Source organism: Toxotes jaculatrix, chromosome 14 (genome assembly GCF_017976425.1).
Source record: "Toxotes jaculatrix isolate fToxJac2 chromosome 14, fToxJac2.pri, whole genome shotgun sequence".
NCBI lineage: Eukaryota > Metazoa > Chordata > Actinopteri > Toxotidae > Toxotes > Toxotes jaculatrix.
Window position 1 is genome coordinate 14,360,995 of NC_054407.1, and position 18,363 is coordinate 14,379,357.

The following is an 18,363-nucleotide window of genomic DNA, read 5'->3' on the forward strand; positions in this document are numbered from 1 at the left end:
ACTCCCTGGTTTGGCATCTTTGATGATGGAACTGCTGAGTGCAGATCAAGGTTAGTCAGAGAGATACACAGAACAGAATTACAATCTTTCATGTTTGATATGCAAAAGTATCTTAATCTTGGCAAATGAGTTGCCGTAGTTTGATAATGAGGGCCAAAACATTTTTCTGCTTCACTTTCTCTGCATCTCGTCCTCATGAGAAGGGTCCCTGCACTGTCCACCATGGGAGCTTCACACAAGATTTTACTAGCTAAAAGCTGCTGTGATAAGTTTCCGAAACTTGTAACTTTAAAGCGATCAAGTGATTCCACCTCAGTGCTGCCCTTGTGTTACTCAAGAATGTACCGTAAACTGCTGCTCCAGTCCTAAAGAAGAAAAGAAAGACACTCTGTCTTATCTTTCTGAACCTGTTAATTTGGTTTTGTCTGGCTCCTTGGATGTGAACTTCTTGGTTTCACATATCACAGCGGGAAGACTGATTTTTTGACACCCACCCCCCTTTAGCCCCCTTCTCTCTTTCTCAATTCTCTCTCTCTCTCTTAGCTCTTTGGATATATTCCCCTATGATTATAAATAGATTCTAATTAGCTCCTCCAGCCATGGGCAATAGAATTGTTCATCAAGTAGGAACTGCACTCAGAAGCCTTTATACATTAAAGCTTGTGCAAAAGTCAGAAGAATAGCAAATCCCCTCTGCCTCAATTTAATTTTCTTCTGCAAAGCAGGGATTAATTTTCCTATATTTTATCAGTTCAAAAATAATTCTTCGGTGCAATCAATTTCCCTCATGGTTCAAAAGGACTGAGAAAGGTCAGCCCAACCTTATGATTCAAAGTCACACAAAATCAGAAGACATTGTGTCACAAAGTAATGAAATACAATAGTCACAGATTTAAAAAATAAATAAATGCAGTCAATTAGTTAAATAGAAAAAAATCATATATATTTTTTAGGGTCTTAGGGCTGCCTTACCCCACTGAAATGAGCTTCAGTACTTGACCATCAACCCACCCAGTTTCTCTTCATCAGCTGGTTGATGCTTAATGGATTGCATCTTGACTCATTTACATAGCTCACCAATGTCTGTAGTTTGATTATATCTGTTCATAACATCTAAGCACGTTTGATACGCGTTGTAATTTCACTGAGACCTAAAACTTTCAATTCCCTCTTCTTTCCACTTTACTCAAAGCTTGTCAAGACCAAAGACTTTTGATTTTTGAGATATGACCTGAAGAAGAGACACTCTTTCAGTGTTTCTCTCTCTCTCTCTCTTTCACATCCACTTTCCCAATTTTCCCTGTTTAATGTAATCCAATCAAACAAAGTCCCTCTAAAAGTTTTGGTCTTAAAAGTTCACATTTTTGTTCTTTAATTAGTCTGTGATGAAAACCCTTGTCTATTTAAAGGTAAGTAACAGTCATTCCACACTGAGTTTAAACTCCCACTTGTCTGAAGAAATTATGATGCAAATTTGTCTCTGAAATATTTAAACATTTTATCTCTTTGAAATTAAAGATTAAAACAGATTCCCTATCCCGGAGCCTTTTGAAGTTTGTGTACTCTCTGTGGTTTTCAGCACTCACACTGAGCCTAATTTTTACAACATACTAAAGTTGTGAAATGTGTTCTGCATGTGATTATGGAAAACAATTATCTCGCTGTGCAGTAAATTAATATGAGCTGGATTCTACAATACCTGTTCTTCTGCAGACAAGAGTCCAGCCAGCATCTGGTTTCAGGTTTCTTGTCTCTCCTATTATATTAATAGGATCCATCTGCTCACCTCGTAGCTGTCTGTCCTGTTATTCTGCAGCTGCCCATGCAGCTGCCTTTTGCCCTACCCTGAGCAGCATCAATGCTTTGTCTCTAAAAGCCTCCTATCAGAAATATACAGGGAACTGAAAAGCAAGGCAGTTGTTAACCTGAAACTATGATATTATCAGCTGTTTCATTTCAGTTGCAGGAGCAAAATAATGACCTCCTATTTCTTCAGATAATTTTGAATATGACTATGTGATTTACATTATTTTTCAATAATGGTGTATTTTATACATCTTTCATACATGTGGATTATTTTGCAATACGGTATGCTTTGCATCACATAAAATGCCAGAGTTTGCATATAATGATCAGTAAACTGCATGCATGGCATGAATTCAAATCACCATAAGGAAAACAACCACCAACATAAACAGAAGGCAATTATTTTTTAAGAACAGCATAACAATTCAAGACTTTACACCCACATGATACTTTGCATGGCTAGCAAAGTGCAGGTCATTAGCTTAGAAAAAGCCTATTTTATCTCCCAGTCACAATGCCTTGGTATTCTCTTGAAAATTAGTCCTGCTGATAGCCAAAGGGCATCAATTAAGCTCAACAACCAGAAAAGAGCTCCTTGAGCATTTATCCATTCAGCATGTAATTATGTTTTATTTTGCTGAAATGACTCACTGTATTAATGCACATTTGTCTGCTAATAATTATATAAACCTACATTATAAATTTGCATAGAGATGTGGATGAGCATGAAAAGATAGGGACAGTCTCATATATAAATGTGTACATAGGTTAAATGTGTTCAGATGGGTCTACCTTCCACCACCACCTGATTCTCATTCAACAAATGCAAAACTTTATGGAAAAGGGTGAGTATTGGGGAGACACATGATTTACGCTTTGCCTTTTTAACCTTACACATGGTTTGTTGTTGCTCATCCGGCCGTGCAACCCAGAAAAAAAACACAGAAAAAGGGTGCTGAACAAAGTGATTGTGTTGAATTGTAATTGACAGTTTGATCTGAATATCATTCCCAGTGTTGTTTAAAACAGAGTCGTGCTGCCCTCTGTCTGTAATTTACCAAAATACATCTCTGCCCCTGAACGTTTTTGAAGTTATTTCAGAAGAAACCTCTGCTGTAGTCTTTGTTTCCATATTTAAATGAAATAATATGCTGTTAAATCTTCAAGTGTAATCTTCAACTTTATGCATTTCATGTGGTGGTAAACAAAAAACAGGTTCCTTGTAATGGTCTGATGTTTGAACACCAGTAAATACAAAGTGGAAATACAAATATGCTTTTTTTTTTTTCTTTTTGGAAAAAATATGAAATACTTCAGGGGTTGGTTGGTTGTTGTGGGCCTTTCTTGTCAAAAATATTTGACATTTCACAGTAAGAAAAGCACTGGTGTAAACATTAAACTTAACAATGACTGAATTCAATATAGCTGCTTCATTTTCAGGGTTGTGGTGCTGCTCAAGCTGGCTCACTGTCACACTGTCATAGCTTACTGGGACCCTTGAATAGAACAGAGCCATTGTTAGTGTTGATAGTTAACATTTAGGCTTTTCCCACTGTGACATGTCAAAATGTCAGGTATGAAAAACGGCCACAAGAGTTTTAACAGGAATTTGAAAAAAAAAAACATGCTGAGTGAAGGAAGCAAATCTCTATAAATTGATCTAAATCAAGTTCTAGTACAAGCATAAGATAATTTATTGCTTAAGTATTATGTCCGTTCAACTCTATATTAATAGTCAATACACTTTTGATAGTAAATACAGTCTTTGAGTGTGTGTCAGCAGGTCAGCGTTAGCTTTGCACATGTAGGAATTAGGTCCACAAGAGTATCACTGTTACATCACTAAACAACAGCTTGGTGTGTTTCCAGGTAATTAGGTCAATGGTGGTTGGTGGTGTAAACATACACCAGCTCAAAGGTCATAATTTAGAAAGTGACTCCTGTGCGTTCTGTGTCTCACACTTCACTGACATCAGGCAACACCGTTGTCCAAAAATTAAGATGTTAGTTGCCACAGTGCATGATACTGCACAATGGTACTCTTATTCATTAATTTGACCTCAACAGATGACTTAGATACATCTGTTAAGTCTGAATAGTTGCCATTGACATTCTTTCCATATTGAGAAGCAATGCTGATGAAGAAATGTGTGACGAATACCAATCCAAACCAAAGTCCAGGAAACAGTTTTTTGTATTTAATTAATGGAATTTTAAAGCAAAAATAGCTCAAATTGCTTCTAAAATCACCCAAGAGCATACAAACACTAGCTAAAATATAAATATCCCAACCTTGCATCCAAAGGCCCATCATGCTTACTATAAGAGTCAGACATTATTCCTTTTAAACTGGAGAACTGAAAGTGAGGATTTGCTTTTTTTTTTTTTTTCTTAAAGGGAAACATTTTGGTAAATACTTCTGCTGACAGCAACAACTCTCTAGTCGAGGTGCTTGTTCTCTTTCTTGGTTCTCATTTCAGTGCTTGGAAATGATATTTTGATTTGTGACTGTATGATTATGCTGTAAATAGGGTCCATGTATAATTTTCTTGTACACACTTCTCAATAGAATTTATTGTGCATTACCTCCATCCCTCTCTTTTTTCTTTCCCACTTTTTAGTTTTTGTTTTTTTTTTTGGCAGGAATCAGTTTACTTCCCTTCTCCGTCCTTTATTCTCTGACACATCCAGTTGTACTGTTTATCCAATTACCATGGATTTTTGCAAAACTCTGTAACTCTGGAGGGGTTAACACGTCTCTTACAAAAGATGCTCCCTCATATTATGTTGTGATGCTGGTGGGGAGCGCTATCCGATCTGATCTGATGACTGTGAAAGCTATAGCATTAGATTCTCATTCATTTTTACACTTAACAAAACAGTGACCTCTTGTGCCCTTTCTGAAAGCATCTGCGTTTGTTATGGTTTTGCATAAATTTATTCAGATTTCCCTTTTAATTCCCTTCACTCATCTGTTTACTCCTATTTGATTTGTTTGGATTGTCGCCAAATTATCATTAATTAAAAGATAATAAAAATTGCAAACACTTTGTGTGTCTTGCGTTATATTAGCCAGCAGGGGGAGCTCATAGCCCATAGGAAAGGGGTGCCGAGGTTTACCAGGTTTGCCATTTAAAGGAATAGGGCTGTGTTTATTTCCAGTTAATTTTCTGAGGTCTTTACTCGAAGAAACTCAGTTAGCCGGGGGCGATAAACGCTTTAAAAAAGCAAAATGCACGTAAATACGTAACACCCACTGGCTCTATAACATATTATGTACAGCCGCTGGAAGCCGACCCCTGGGGGCTTTTCCGAAATTTAACCCCTGCATGTACAGTATGTCTGCCTGTTTTCAGGCTACCACTACCAAACACTCAATGCAATGCCTGCATCAGTGCACGGACGAGTGTGTGTGACAGAGAAGGAAAGCAGGAAAGGAGACGTTGTGATTGGGGTAGTCTGTGGAGATGTATTTGGTTGTGGTCTATCTGAACGGACGGCACCCAGGCGAGCCCTGAAACCACCTCGGTGCATACTAAAGTTAATCCATTTTTGTGCCCCCCCTCTCTGGAGAAGGCTGATGACAGCTGGAGTCACTACAGCCGCTGCCGCTACTGCTGCTGGTGAAGATTTGCATGAGCTGGAGCACTAAAGGTGGACAGTCCTCCTCCGCACAATGTTCAAATCCAGGCTCCAGCTCTTCGAGCTCCCCCAAGCCATTATTTTATTTACTAAATGCCCATATCCTTCCGCAGGGTCAGAGAGTATTTTGAAGAAATTGTTAAACGGTTTACGTGGTATTTTTTTTCATCATGTCTTCTTATCGATGTAATTAAACATTTACCACACCCACGAAACATCCCTTTCTCGACGAGTCACACCGATTTAGAAAGATTTGTGTGCCGTAGTTGTGGTAGGGGGAGGTGGATCTAGTTTTTGAGGAGCCTAGAGGGGCTGTGCTTCGGTGCCACTTATCATTAGATATGGCCACCGTTACAGAGTACGCCGAGGCGTCATCTTCAACTTAATTTTGGGATATTTCACAGTAAATTCACAGTTCGGCCACTGTGGCAGGCGGAATGTTATTTTTGGCGAGCTAATGTTTGCTTTTACATGTCTTGGGAGGCGGTTGTTACTGCGTGGCAGGCTGGGTGCGAGAGTCTCCTAACTGGCCGCTTGGTCCCGCAGCTTGTCGCAGCTGAAGAAAATAGAACCAGTTGCCAACCAAGCGGTCGGCACCCAACATTTGTTTTGCGCGTCGCTGCACCTCCGCCGAGGATTCACGTTTGAAGTTTCATTTACGGAGTGTTGACTTTTGCAGCCGCTTGGATCTTGGCTTTGATTTGTTTATACGTTAATGGTAAAATTGTTGGCCGTAGACTTGGGTGGCTAACACCAACTAGCTATATAACCCTAACTCGTGCGACGACAGCTGTCATTGGAGAAAGGAAAGTGATCCCCCCAAATGCATCTGCCAGTGAAGCGGTTTCCTGCTGGATTTACATCATCTGCCTTTCCATCAAATGGGCAAAGTTGGGAATAACATTGCAACGTTGGAATATAATGATATGCGTTATGCATTTCTGAGAACTGCGGTGTTGCTTCATTGGAGAGAGGCTAGCTAGCTCAATTAGCTTGCTAGCTAGCTGGGTGATAAAAGTGCGACGTTTCATCTCCCAGTATTTTGGACATGAAGAGGATAATTCGCTATTCATAGGGCTGGAAGGTAAGCCCCAGTGAGAAGTTTAATTGTTTTTCGTGCAAGCTAGATTTGTTTGGCATTCACCTTTTGAAGTAAAGCTGAGCCAACATTATCCACCTCCAGTCTGATGTTGGGGGGTTTGTCGCCGCCTTGGCTTTCATGACTCAGACTATTCAACGGAACAGAACATTCAGTAGAACGGTCCATGGGTGCTGTATACTCAGAAATAGAGGAATAATATCATATATTAACCGCTTAACATAATATGCGAGTCAATGGTCTCATACTACTATCGTTAGCTCGCAGCAAAAAGCAGAATTCGAGGCTTACGTCATTGTATCGAGTATCATTTTCACTTTTTGTGTAGCATTGTAGTTCCCCAGAACAGTTCCGTTTCGTTGAGTAGACCGAGCCTTTGTGTGTTGGGCACAAATGCTCGTCGTTGCCTTGTCGCCAGTTGGAAGTTGGCTAACGAATGGTGTGGTTAACGTTACAAGTTAAATTTGCCACCGTCCGCAAGACTGTTATATTGAACGTTAGCTGTGGGACAATAAAAGGCTGAAGCATTAATGTTTGGTGTTTTGGCGTAGGCGTAACAAGCTAGTGCGATGAGTTGGCCAACTAACTGCAACCATAGGTAACCTGTTTGCTGTGTGAACCTCTATCAAAGTTTACTGGGAAATGTCTCTCAAATCCGATTCCAGTCTACTATTGCCGGCTAAATATGAATGGTGGATTTATTTCTCTATGCATTTTCTGTCACATCTAGACGATGCTAGTGTTACTTTTGTCTGTGGTCGCCAAAGAAAAGGCGACAGAGTTCAACACAACAGGCTAGCTATCGTTAGCTGTATGCAACTGCTTTGTGCCCAAGCTTGAGTTAACAAAAGCTAACGTTAGCATGTCTACAATTGTGCCCATGGTGGTCGTGACTGCTCAGTACTCACCGGATCCTAACCTCGGACGCCCTAACAATCATCGTTATTCTCATCACTTTCAGTTGAGGCTTGGTTGTAAATCTGGTAATATTATGGTGCAGCTATTTTTTTTCATATGGTGTTTCAGGGAACAGTTCAAGTCCCTGTTTCTGATTTAAGGATTTAAGATGAGATTTATAATTTCCAGATAATTGTTCTGACAGTCTAACTGTTGTAATGACTAATATTTCTTGTGGAGTTTGGTGTTGTAGGGCTGCCATCTGTCCATAGAGCCTGGAGGCTTGTGGAGGCCAATATAGACATAAGAGAAAGAGAGATTTACCACACAACGGAAGCAAAAGATGGTGTTAGTTCCACAATATAAACGAGCAGAAACTGAGACCTCTCCTGACTCACTGCTACAAAATGCATCTTTAATTGTTGAAATGAGTGCAAGTCACACAATGCTTTTCCAAACCACAGCACATGCCTAGCTACCAGTAGCAGTGATCTTAAATATTGTGTACAATAATATGCGCTAAAAGCATGTTGATGTAATGTATGGCTGAACAACATATCACTGGAGCACTGATACTGTGTTATAAAAATTTGCAGTTAGCTACATTGCAAAGGATTTGGTGTAATGAGGCAGTTAGGTCTACCATGATTTATAAACCATTTTACTGGTTTACTGAAAATTAAAACTGGTAAAGCTGACTTCCACGACTCATTCTAAACATTAGTCATAAGGTCTTATGACTTAATGTGAGTTTTAGTTCAGGAAAACATATGCCAGCAGCAAGTTTGTGTGGAGTTTTGCATCCACTTTATGAAGAGGAGCCATCAAACATTATTACTGGCGGAAAAAAACACAGTATGTCTCCTGTTTAGAGCTAGTCTGCTTTTGAAAAGGGTGATGGTTTGCAAAATGGGTACGTTTTCTGTCTTTATTTCAGATGTAAACCTTGGTATCCTGAAACAAACCACAAACATGAATGTTTTGATCTTCGTTAGCTTATTTATATTTATATTTATCACAAACCAGCTAGGCATTATTAGGGTTTAATGATATTTTCACATTTACCATACTGCATCACAGCCTTATCACAAGACTCATGTTACTATACGGCCATGTATTAGAAGTCCAAAAATGGAACAATTCTTTGTCACAACTGAGAAGATTTATTGTATGTGTTTAGCTTTGTGATATTTTATAGCCACATTCAGCAAGTTTTGTAGCTTCAAAACAGATACGCTGAAACAGTTGTGATATACAGAACCAATGGCCTTATCAAGCAGTCATAACTAATGTGTTAGCGAACAGTTACCTGCTTACATGTTCAGCAGACACAAACCAACATGAGCGTCGCATTGAATGGTATTGATTAGACTTTTTTTTTTCCCTAGCAACCGTTAATAAAGATATTTGGTCTTTAGCTTGCAAGATGCTTCACCAGCCAACTGTTAACTTTGTCCTTGTCTACACTGGTAATGTAGTGAAAGCAGCACAACAGCAGCAGCTGCAGTTAGCCACCACTGTCTACACTAGATGGGTTCAGACACAGTTTTGATGTGAAATTAGTTTTTTGACAGTGCTTGCTGTCCAATTTGTAATCAGGGAAGCCAATCGTTGTAGTTGGAGAAAAAGAGACGTGTAGTGTATTAAGAAAATCACCTCAGGTCACAGTTGTGTGCAATTCGTGAGCAATTGTGCAGCCAATCTATTCTGCAGTATGTGCATCAGATGGTCAGCAGTCCTTTGTTATAAAGGGCTGGGCATGTTACACAGTCTTCTTTTCTGAGCTTATTTACTGTAAACAGCCGTTTATGATTTTGTATTTGGGGCTACATCCCACATGAAAATTAAAAGTTGCAGTAAATCTTAATTAAAATCTTAATTTAGTGTAGTGAAAGTCTTAACTGCACTGCCTTGTTGAAAAAGACTTGATGTTCAAAAGACACGGGCAAGCACACATTTAATAGATGTCGACATGGGACAAAGTAAAAGAGAAACTTTAATAAATGAGTTTATGTTCGTAAATGATGTGCCCTCTGCGGTTACTGCTTTTCAGACTTCATTTGAGCCTGGTTCTGCTCAAGGTTTCTTCCTGTTAAAAGTTTTTCCTTGCCATTGTCACCTGACGTCCTTGTTTTTGGGTCAGGCTCTGAGTCTCTGTAAAACGCCTTGAGACAATTTTGATCGTGGAAAGTCTTATATAAATAAAATTGAATTGAATTATGTTTTGGAAGAGTCACTCCAGTAGACTTCCAGAGGCTTGTAGAATCTATGCCAAGAAGCACAGAAGCTGCTGTGGCAGCATTTGGTGGCTCAGCACCTCAGTAAGACACTTAATGTTTTTTTTCTTCCAGTTTTATTTGGCACCTATCATTTACTTGCAGTGGTGATCTTTTCACAGTGAAATTGAATTGCATAAAAAGCTGTAAGAAATCCAAGGCAAGTGGCCAATGGTCAACGTGAGGCTTTTTAGGTTTTAGTACTGGAGAGTCAAAAGACAAGGTGAGATTTGACACATACCGATGTTTTACAGGATGAAAACATAGAGTGGAAAAGAAAGTGATGGGTTTCGCCGCCAGCTCCAGAATCAGTGGATGAAAAATACAACACAGATTTAAATAAGGCATAAAACATCACAATTGGATTTTGTGTGTCATTTGCAAGATGTGATGACCACACTGACAAAACAGAATGGACAGAAATACGCAAGCTTTTTTTTCCAAAAACATCTAAAAGGAAGAAAGACCTGCCACTGTTTTAGACATCCGATTGGACTAGGGCATGTGAGGGGTGTGGAGTGGCATTCCATGAACAAGCTGTACTGACATGCAATGCAAGAACAGTTTTTGTGTGGCTTTATTTGTGTGAATTGCTGGAGTATTGATGCAAACAACCCATGCTGGACATTTTCTCTGGAACTGTAAAGTCATTCATGTTCGTGCGAGCTGACACTTCAATGTTAATCGTTTAATGTCTAATCCATAAAGCAGTCCTTTTCTCTAATTTTTCAGCATTACCCACAATGCCCTGACCCTCACCTAAAGATACAAATGATATTGAAAAATCTTAGTTAACAGATTTCTATTATATTGTTATTTCACCCAACCATGGTTAGCACAGTCTAAACAAGTGAATCTTAATGAGTTTACCTTTGTTCTTTCAGTGCACTCTTGGGCCACCTCTAAATTTCACTTCACATTGTAAAATGCAACTAAAGGGTAGTATTCACCTAATGTACCATTGAGTGGTTTGTAGTGGGGGTTTTTTAGTGGGTGGGTTGCAGCAAAATAGAAAACCCGGACGGCTGGATGCGGAGGGATTGCTGCCACTCTGCTCAGATTGGGCGGAAACTAAGTTGATGAACATTTCTCTGTTCATAGTTAAATGTTTTTGAACTTTAGGGTCAGAGGGTGTTTCTGAAAGAAATGCAGGAATGCCAGGTTGGATAAAAAGGCAAAAAAAAAACACTGGCCATCTATAAAGTGTTTAAGAGGCTTCATTGAATATGAGCAGAATTAGAGAATACACAGGTTGCACAGAATCAAGCAGAACTAAGAGAAGGATGATGTTTTGTGAATATTTATCAGAAATTATTGCCAGTGAAATGGACATTTTCACATGTAAGCTATTGAGTGTGCTCCAGTCTAACTCTTCATTGTGACACTCAAGTTTGTCTGAGCCTTAGAAAGAGCAAAATCAAATGTTTGAAAATATATGGACATTTGCATAAAGGTGAAAACCATTTTCATTCTTCCCCCATTAAGGGCTTGAAATTTCCTGTGACATGCCATTTCATGCTTTCTATCCATTCTTTAATATCATGTTAACAACATGAAATCAAATGAGGTGAAATCAGCACCTGTTTTTCCTCCTAGTGTTTGAAAATTTGATTTCATTTTCCAAGCTTAGGTTTTCAGGCGCCATTTAGCACCTATCGCAATCTCATTTTTCTTACCATATTTTTCAGAATGTCATCAGAGGATAAGACTGTGGAGCCCTCTGACCAGGGACCCTCACCGCCCTCAAGCAGTGTAGGGGCCACGTCCACAGGAAGTCCGGCCCACGCAGACAAGCGACCGCGTGGCAGGCCGCGCAAGGATGCTGCTGCCATCCTACCCCAGGCACCACCCTCATCCACGCCTAAGAACAGAAAGAAGTAGGTTTTTACTACTTTATTCAACATGCAAATAAATAATTTAGTTTTTTCATGCCATAGGAAATTTATTTAATTCCTTGGGTTATTACTAAATGAATTTTTTTTGTCAGTCACAGTTAGGGTTGTCCATTTGACATAAGAGTAGGCAGTGGTGTATTTGACCCATTGAGATGGCCCACTCATGTATGGAGACTTGAAAACACCCCCTTTGTGACAATCTGAAGTTATTCCTTCTTAAAATCTACTGTTCTTGAGAGTAAAACAAGATTAAACCAAGTACAAAACCCAGACACCGCTGTCTGTTAAAATGATATATCACAACATTTCAAACAGTTCTCGATGATCTGTTAACTGCAGTCCCTTCACAAGGTATAACAGATTAACCGTAGCAACATATTTTATTGATGCTTTATTAACTCTGGCATGTCAGCTTGAACTAAACATTGGTTAAAACAGTTGTGATCCAGAAAATAGGAAGTTAGACCACCATATGCGTTTTTGCTTATCTGCAGTTATTTTTCTATAAATATACACTTAACAAGTAAACTAAGTCATAGTGTAGACATGATTATGAGGCAGTACCAACACCATATGATGAAGTCCAAATAATTTTACTTCTAAAACTATGTCAGCCTAAAGCTGATTACTAGGGCTAACAGTCTAAGTATTTAGTAAAATTACAGAATATCTTTTGGCGTTTTTGACATTGCAGAAAATATTGGTTGTTCAAGACTGGTCCTGTTCTGGTCATTTAGCCAGCAGCAGATTTTTTTTTAACATGTCATGGTAGGAATGATGGTTGAACATCATTCTCTGGGTTTTTAGCAGTTCCACAGCAGCTTGAATCCAGGTAATGCCAGCACAGAAATTTCTTGTGAGGCATTGTACAAAATGCCTGGTTTCTTTGTGACTCCCATAGCAACATATAATGCAGCTTAGAGCTGCTCTGTGATAAAATGCCCACAAGGTTCTTAACACTCTCCTTAGCCTGTCCTCTCAATCAATCTTAATACTCCGCTCCCAATGGATCGTTTAATCTGCAAGCATCCAGATGATGCGTTAATGCCACTGTGGAAGGATGACCTGGGACAGACTTGAATTGCTTCAAGTTGATGAACAGGTCAAGAACAATCCATCAGCACAAATGTGCTCTTCTCGTGTTGTTGCGGTGGTCAATGTTGTCATTGGAATTCACACATTAGTTGCTTGTGTAAAAACTGGTTTGTGACATGGCTGCGGATTACGGCTAAAATGGTTAGCACAGTTATTAAGCCCAATATTGATACCACAGCTGTTTTTCGCATCTCAGATTTCATTGAATTTGAACCACTGCGCCTCCAGAAAGCTCAATAATCCTCTACCAACCACCGACTCTAAACAATGATCAGAGCGTTGTGGACGGACCTCAGGCTGTACTGCATGTTCAGTTCAATACACCCTAAATTTTAATCTCGCTATTGGTCATAAAAACAGGATGCTAATGAATGGCCCATGCTTAAAACTGTTAAAAGTGACACACTATACCCATTTACAACATTCTCTCAGTCTTGTCTTGAGAATAACTGGCTGCCTCTTTTGTGGATATAAGCAATATGTATAAAATAAATATTAAAATAACCAGTGTTAAGTGTTGAAAAGCAGGTTTGCTTGTGACAAAGGAGGATGTGTCAGAAATCGCTCTCGTAGACCTGGTTGTTGGAATTTACTCGATTTGCCCACGCTCCATCTGCTTGTCCGTCCATTTCAGAACGGCAGTGATCCGTCTCGGGTTTTCCAGGAAGCAGTCTGCTAGCTGGAACTACTTACCATGGCATTATTTTCACCTTTTTTTTCTCCTCTCTCTCCCTGTGGTGGGACTGTGGGGGGGATAAGTTGTGCAGGGTATGGGGTTGAATGTTAGTCTTGAGCATTTGTCAGTGAAATAACTGGCTGTCTCAGTGCTGAAATTTGATGCCTTTAGCGTTGTTATATATAATTACAGTTGAATGTTGTGTAGCAGTCTATGTAAAGAGGTCTCCACCAACTACTTTGTCTATATTCACTAGATTGTCGTCATGGATGAATATGTCACACAGCTAATTTCTGCATTTTGGTTTGCCTTCTGGAATCAAATCCCACTTAAGTATCATTAGTTGTAGACTGTAAATATGTTTGCTATGAACATGTAAAAAGAAGCAAGTGATAGAGGAGGTGTGGTACTCTAATCTTAAGCTTGATAAATGGCCGAAATATGTAAATGCTTTTTTTATTCTGCTGCTGTGGTAAACACGTTTAGCTTAGTCCTGGCACACAGGTGGCTGTGGCATGTTTGTGGCATATCTCTGGCCTCTTATGGTGAAAATACATAGAATTTTTCTCTTTACTGTCATATGTTCAAGCTCCCTGCCTCATAAGTAGTAGCAGTAGAACAAATACCTTCAAAAGTTTGATGCGAAATTTTATGCTGCATCTAAGATGTATTATAAGGTAACTGTGTATTGATAAGCTGTTGTTTTTGATTCTTTTTGTAATCGCATTCAGTCATCAATTATAATTGATTATGGAAAAAATCCTGTTCGTCATGAGGACTGTGCAAATTCAGATTCTGAATGTGCAAATCTCAGTGTGATCCAAAATATTTGGCTCCGCAGTTTATGTGTGTACCTTCACAACTACGTGAAAAGAGCCCTATTTTAAAATTTGGTAGTTTTTTTCCCCCACCTTATTAAAATGTTTATTTTTGACTCAAGCTCACAGGTAATTTTGTTTTTAACCAAGATTTGCTAGAGGCCTCTGCTGTCATTCTTGGGTTTTGGGTTGCTCCTTATCATGACATGGAAGTCATTTAGAGGGAGGAGTTCATTTGGCATCCAGCCATTTGTGATTTCTCTCTCCAGTGGCATTGAAAATTACCCCCCACCCCCCAGACTCCCCCACGTTCCCAGTACTTGATGTTGCTATTTAATTTGTATCCCTGACAATTATCCCATCCACATGGCGCTTCCAAGATTTGGTTAACATAGCTCCCATTGGAGGATGCTGACACTGACAGATCTCTCCATACTGTATGTAAAAGAGGGGTATGTCCTGGTGTGTGTGTGCATCTGTGCATCTGTATGAGTTGGCACACATGCATAACGTTGGAAACGTTGACGTGGTTGTCTGATTTGCTGACAGGGCATATTCAGTAAGATATGGGAAGGGTTGCACTTTCTTACTTTATTTTTAATGGCTAAATTTTTTTCTTGCCTAAAGATAGTGGTGTCATCTTCTAAAGAGGTGACAGGGGGAAGTGGAAAGAAGGCTAAGATTACATTTAACTTGGCACCCCAGAGAGCAGATCTTGAAAAGGACCAGTAATGACATATGAGAAGGGATATCCCGATTGACAAGTTTTTTTTATTATTATTATTTTTCCTCACCAATAAAATAGTTTACAATTGTCAAATCTGTCAATTATGGTTTTACATTGGAACAGTTTAATTAAAGAATAAGTCAAAACGATGAAGAGTTAAATGGTATCAAGCCTGATACTGATCACTCAGAGCTGCTTGGAACATCACCACATACAAGTTGGGTAAAGCTTTTCATGGTAGTGTCTTCACTTTGCTTAACAGGTTTTGGTAGTTATGAAAAGCGTGATTTGTATAAAGCGTTTGTTCGTCATTGCTAATGACGAATTGCTTTGCATAATCAGTGGAAAATTAACTAGAGCACTGACCTTTTCACAAAACCACTGTTCTGAAAACATAACCAATGTCTTATTACTAATGTATGTACATACCCAGCTGTGACGTTTTTTTTAGTCTTTTACTTCAAGTGGAGACAAAACAAGCCTTATTTTGAGAGGTTCACAGTGCCTATACACAGTGTTCTATACACTAATTGCCTACAGTAACTTGCTGTCAACAGATAGAGTAGCTGTTGTGTGTGTGTGTGTTTTAAATTGGCTAATATGTCCATGTATTCAGAAATTTAGCTAAGTATATGTATTGATGTTTATTCTATTCCTGTGGGAGTTATTTTTAGAACAACAGTTACCTATTCACGGACTTCCTTTAAAATAACGTTAATATTCAAATGTGTCCATATGAAGGGACAAGTCAAAATTTGCTTTCATTTGCATGAATAATTGGTTTTTTTTTCTCCAAAAAAAAAAGACTAAAATAAATTTAAAAAATATTTAAACAATGGTGTAAAATTATTTCTATGTTGTTTATTCTCTGTATCATTGGTTTTGTCCAAAGCTTCAGTGAATAATACCCATTTACTGGGATGTGATATACACACAGCCACCAAAGATTGCTTAAATAACCCTAAGGACATGCTGGTTAAAAATCTCAAACACGACTCATGCACATTCATGATTAGATATTTGTTTGTGGTGTCTTAAATTACAGAGTAATTATCACATAATAAGTCATGTCTGTATTCTGATTTGAAATTCAACAAGAGCATGTTCAGTTAGTCTCTTAATGAGTTGTCATCCCTCAAGAGAAATGATAAAGATACGTGTTCCACGTTGCACTGAAGCCGAACAGCAATATGTTTTTATTGGTTTGTGGATGGTTTCACATTAATACTACAGTGCCTCTTTATTCTAACTCCCAGTCTCTTTACCTGACTCTTTAGAGCAGAGTTATTCAGATTGGCCATCCTCCATCTTTAGACTCCACCGCCCCCCACGCCAATCTACCAGCCTTCCGCCTTGCCCAGCAGCTTGAGTGCCTCCATTAAAAATCAGTGACAGCTGTGACTATATTTAACTAATTCATGACCACATCGCCACCCCCTCTCTTGAGGCGAACCCAGACACTTTTCCGTGTCTTGTTCTTTTTCACTGCCTCTGTTTATTTGTTTGTGTCTCTTCCTCACCCTAGGGGTCGCACCAGAGGGAGAGTTGTTGTGGATGAGGAGGACAGCATGGATGGGACTGAGATAACAGAGTCTATGGGCCCTCAGGACACGGGTGAGACTTTGCAATCCTCTTCTTTGACCCATTATGTACATGTTGATTCTGTTGGAAGTGATATAAGACTTGAACTTGCACATCCAGGCAGCTTCATGCAGTGTGTGCTTCAGAACATATTTCAGTAAAGGTAAAGGGGTCTCCCTCTTCTGGAGAAGAATGGATGAGAGCTTTTTCTTGGCACCTCATGCTTCTACTTCAGGGCTATAATTGAAAGGGTTTAGCTTGAGCTGTGAAGCTGCAGTGGGTGTGTATTTTTTTTTTCTCCCCTTACTGCTTCCATCTCTCCTCCTGCACTGAGATTGGCATAGAGGTGCTGTGGGAAAGAGCCCAAGGCTAATGCCCTCTAAAAGCTTTTTAAAATCCCATCAGTCTCTCCAGACCCATTTATGTGCTTTTTTATGTGTGTACATCATATCACATGGCCATGCCTCCCATTCTCATACATGTCAGTGCAGCCCTGTTGCTGTGCTGGAGACATTGGGGAATCAAACTCTGCCAGTGGCTAGCTTTTCTTTTAGTAGTAGCAGTTCACATTATACCAGTAACAGGCATTTTTTATGAGTTTTAAAATATATGATTTAAAAAAAATTGTAATGAAAGAACTGTGTATGCTCTTTAAGTCCTCTCCCTTGTCTAATTAAACCCCAGTGGTTACGTCAATGGCTCTCTTTACTTCCAGGCTTTTGGCAAAATGAAATCTACAATTCTATATGGTCTTGTCCCTAAAAGTGATTTGTGTGCAGCTGAGGTCAAGCAGAGTGTACTTGTGTTGTGAAAAGGTCAGGACATGGGTTTAAGACTAATAACATCTTACTAGTCTGATAAGCATTTAACATGTTACTGTGCTACATTTTCAGGTTAAAAATGTGTTTAAGTGTGTGGTTACCAATCGTTTATATTTGGTGACAAAAAACAAAGTTTATATTCCTAACTCATATCTCAAGACCGTAAGAAGTCTTTCACAGGTACATTTGGTCATTAGGAGGGTAATGAGCTTGAATTTGTCCTTGTGTAATACCATTGGATGACACTGAATCATTGGATTGTCTTAGCCTAATTACATCACAATGAAATGTTAATAAAAATTTTGCATGACCCAAAGTCTCAGTGAAAGGTGCATTTGGGAGTTGTTTTGTGAGCATTGTGAACTTAGCCTCATTTTTTGTAATTAAGCTCAAAAGCACTCATCACAGAAACAAAATTAAGTTCAGTTCCATTTCAGGTAAATATTCCCCATCAATATTGAACCCCGCTTCTTGAGACATTTCAACAGCCATGATTCTTGTCTTTTTTTTCCCCCTTCCTCAGTTGTTATTACTATTCTGTACAAGAGTTTGATGTTCCCAGTGGGTTTACTGTAATCAGTGCTTGAGCATATGTTTCCCATATTTTACTATCCATCTCACTGATAAAGCCTGTGTTTTTGACCTGGAGGAAACTGACTAGAGCACAGTCAGCTTGCCCTGTGACAGCTTGTATCAGTCAAAAGCTGCATGCTGATTTTATAGTAATAATTGTCAATAAGATGAAGTGTAACTAATAACATATAGGCCAGAGTTGAACAGGCTGCAAAACTCACAGGAGGGATGTAATGGTTTCTAATTTCTGACTAACTGATCATTTCGTTTTGTTTTGTTTACCATCAGAAACACAAATCCAGCCAGTGGAGATTGTGGAAGTGATGACCAGTGAGGTGCCAGAGGAGGACAAGCCCTCTTCCCCTCGGGCCCAGAGCCCTCCAGCCGAGAATACAGCAGGACCATCTGTCCCAGCAAGTAGAGAAGTCAAAAGCAGGTTAGAAACACTGAACTTCCC

At 39.2% G+C, this 18,363-nt stretch overlaps 1 protein-coding gene across 7 annotated transcripts in view; it reads left to right on the forward strand.

Moving 5' to 3' along the window:
- Positions 1-5,849: 5,849 nt before the first annotated feature.
- Positions 5,850-18,363, forward strand: part of kmt2cb (lysine (K)-specific methyltransferase 2Cb) — a 57,468-nt gene continuing 44,954 nt past the window's right edge. For all 7 annotated transcript variants that reach the window (XM_041054748.1, XM_041054751.1, XM_041054749.1 and 4 more), the window contains exons 1-4: positions 5,850-6,532; positions 11,409-11,597; positions 16,457-16,545; positions 18,195-18,342. In XM_041054748.1, the coding sequence (XP_040910682.1) occupies positions 11,410-11,597; positions 16,457-16,545; positions 18,195-18,342 (425 nt within the window). In that variant the 5' untranslated portion in view covers positions 5,850-6,532; position 11,409. The remainder of the gene's footprint in view (positions 6,533-11,408; positions 11,598-16,456; positions 16,546-18,194; positions 18,343-18,363) is intronic.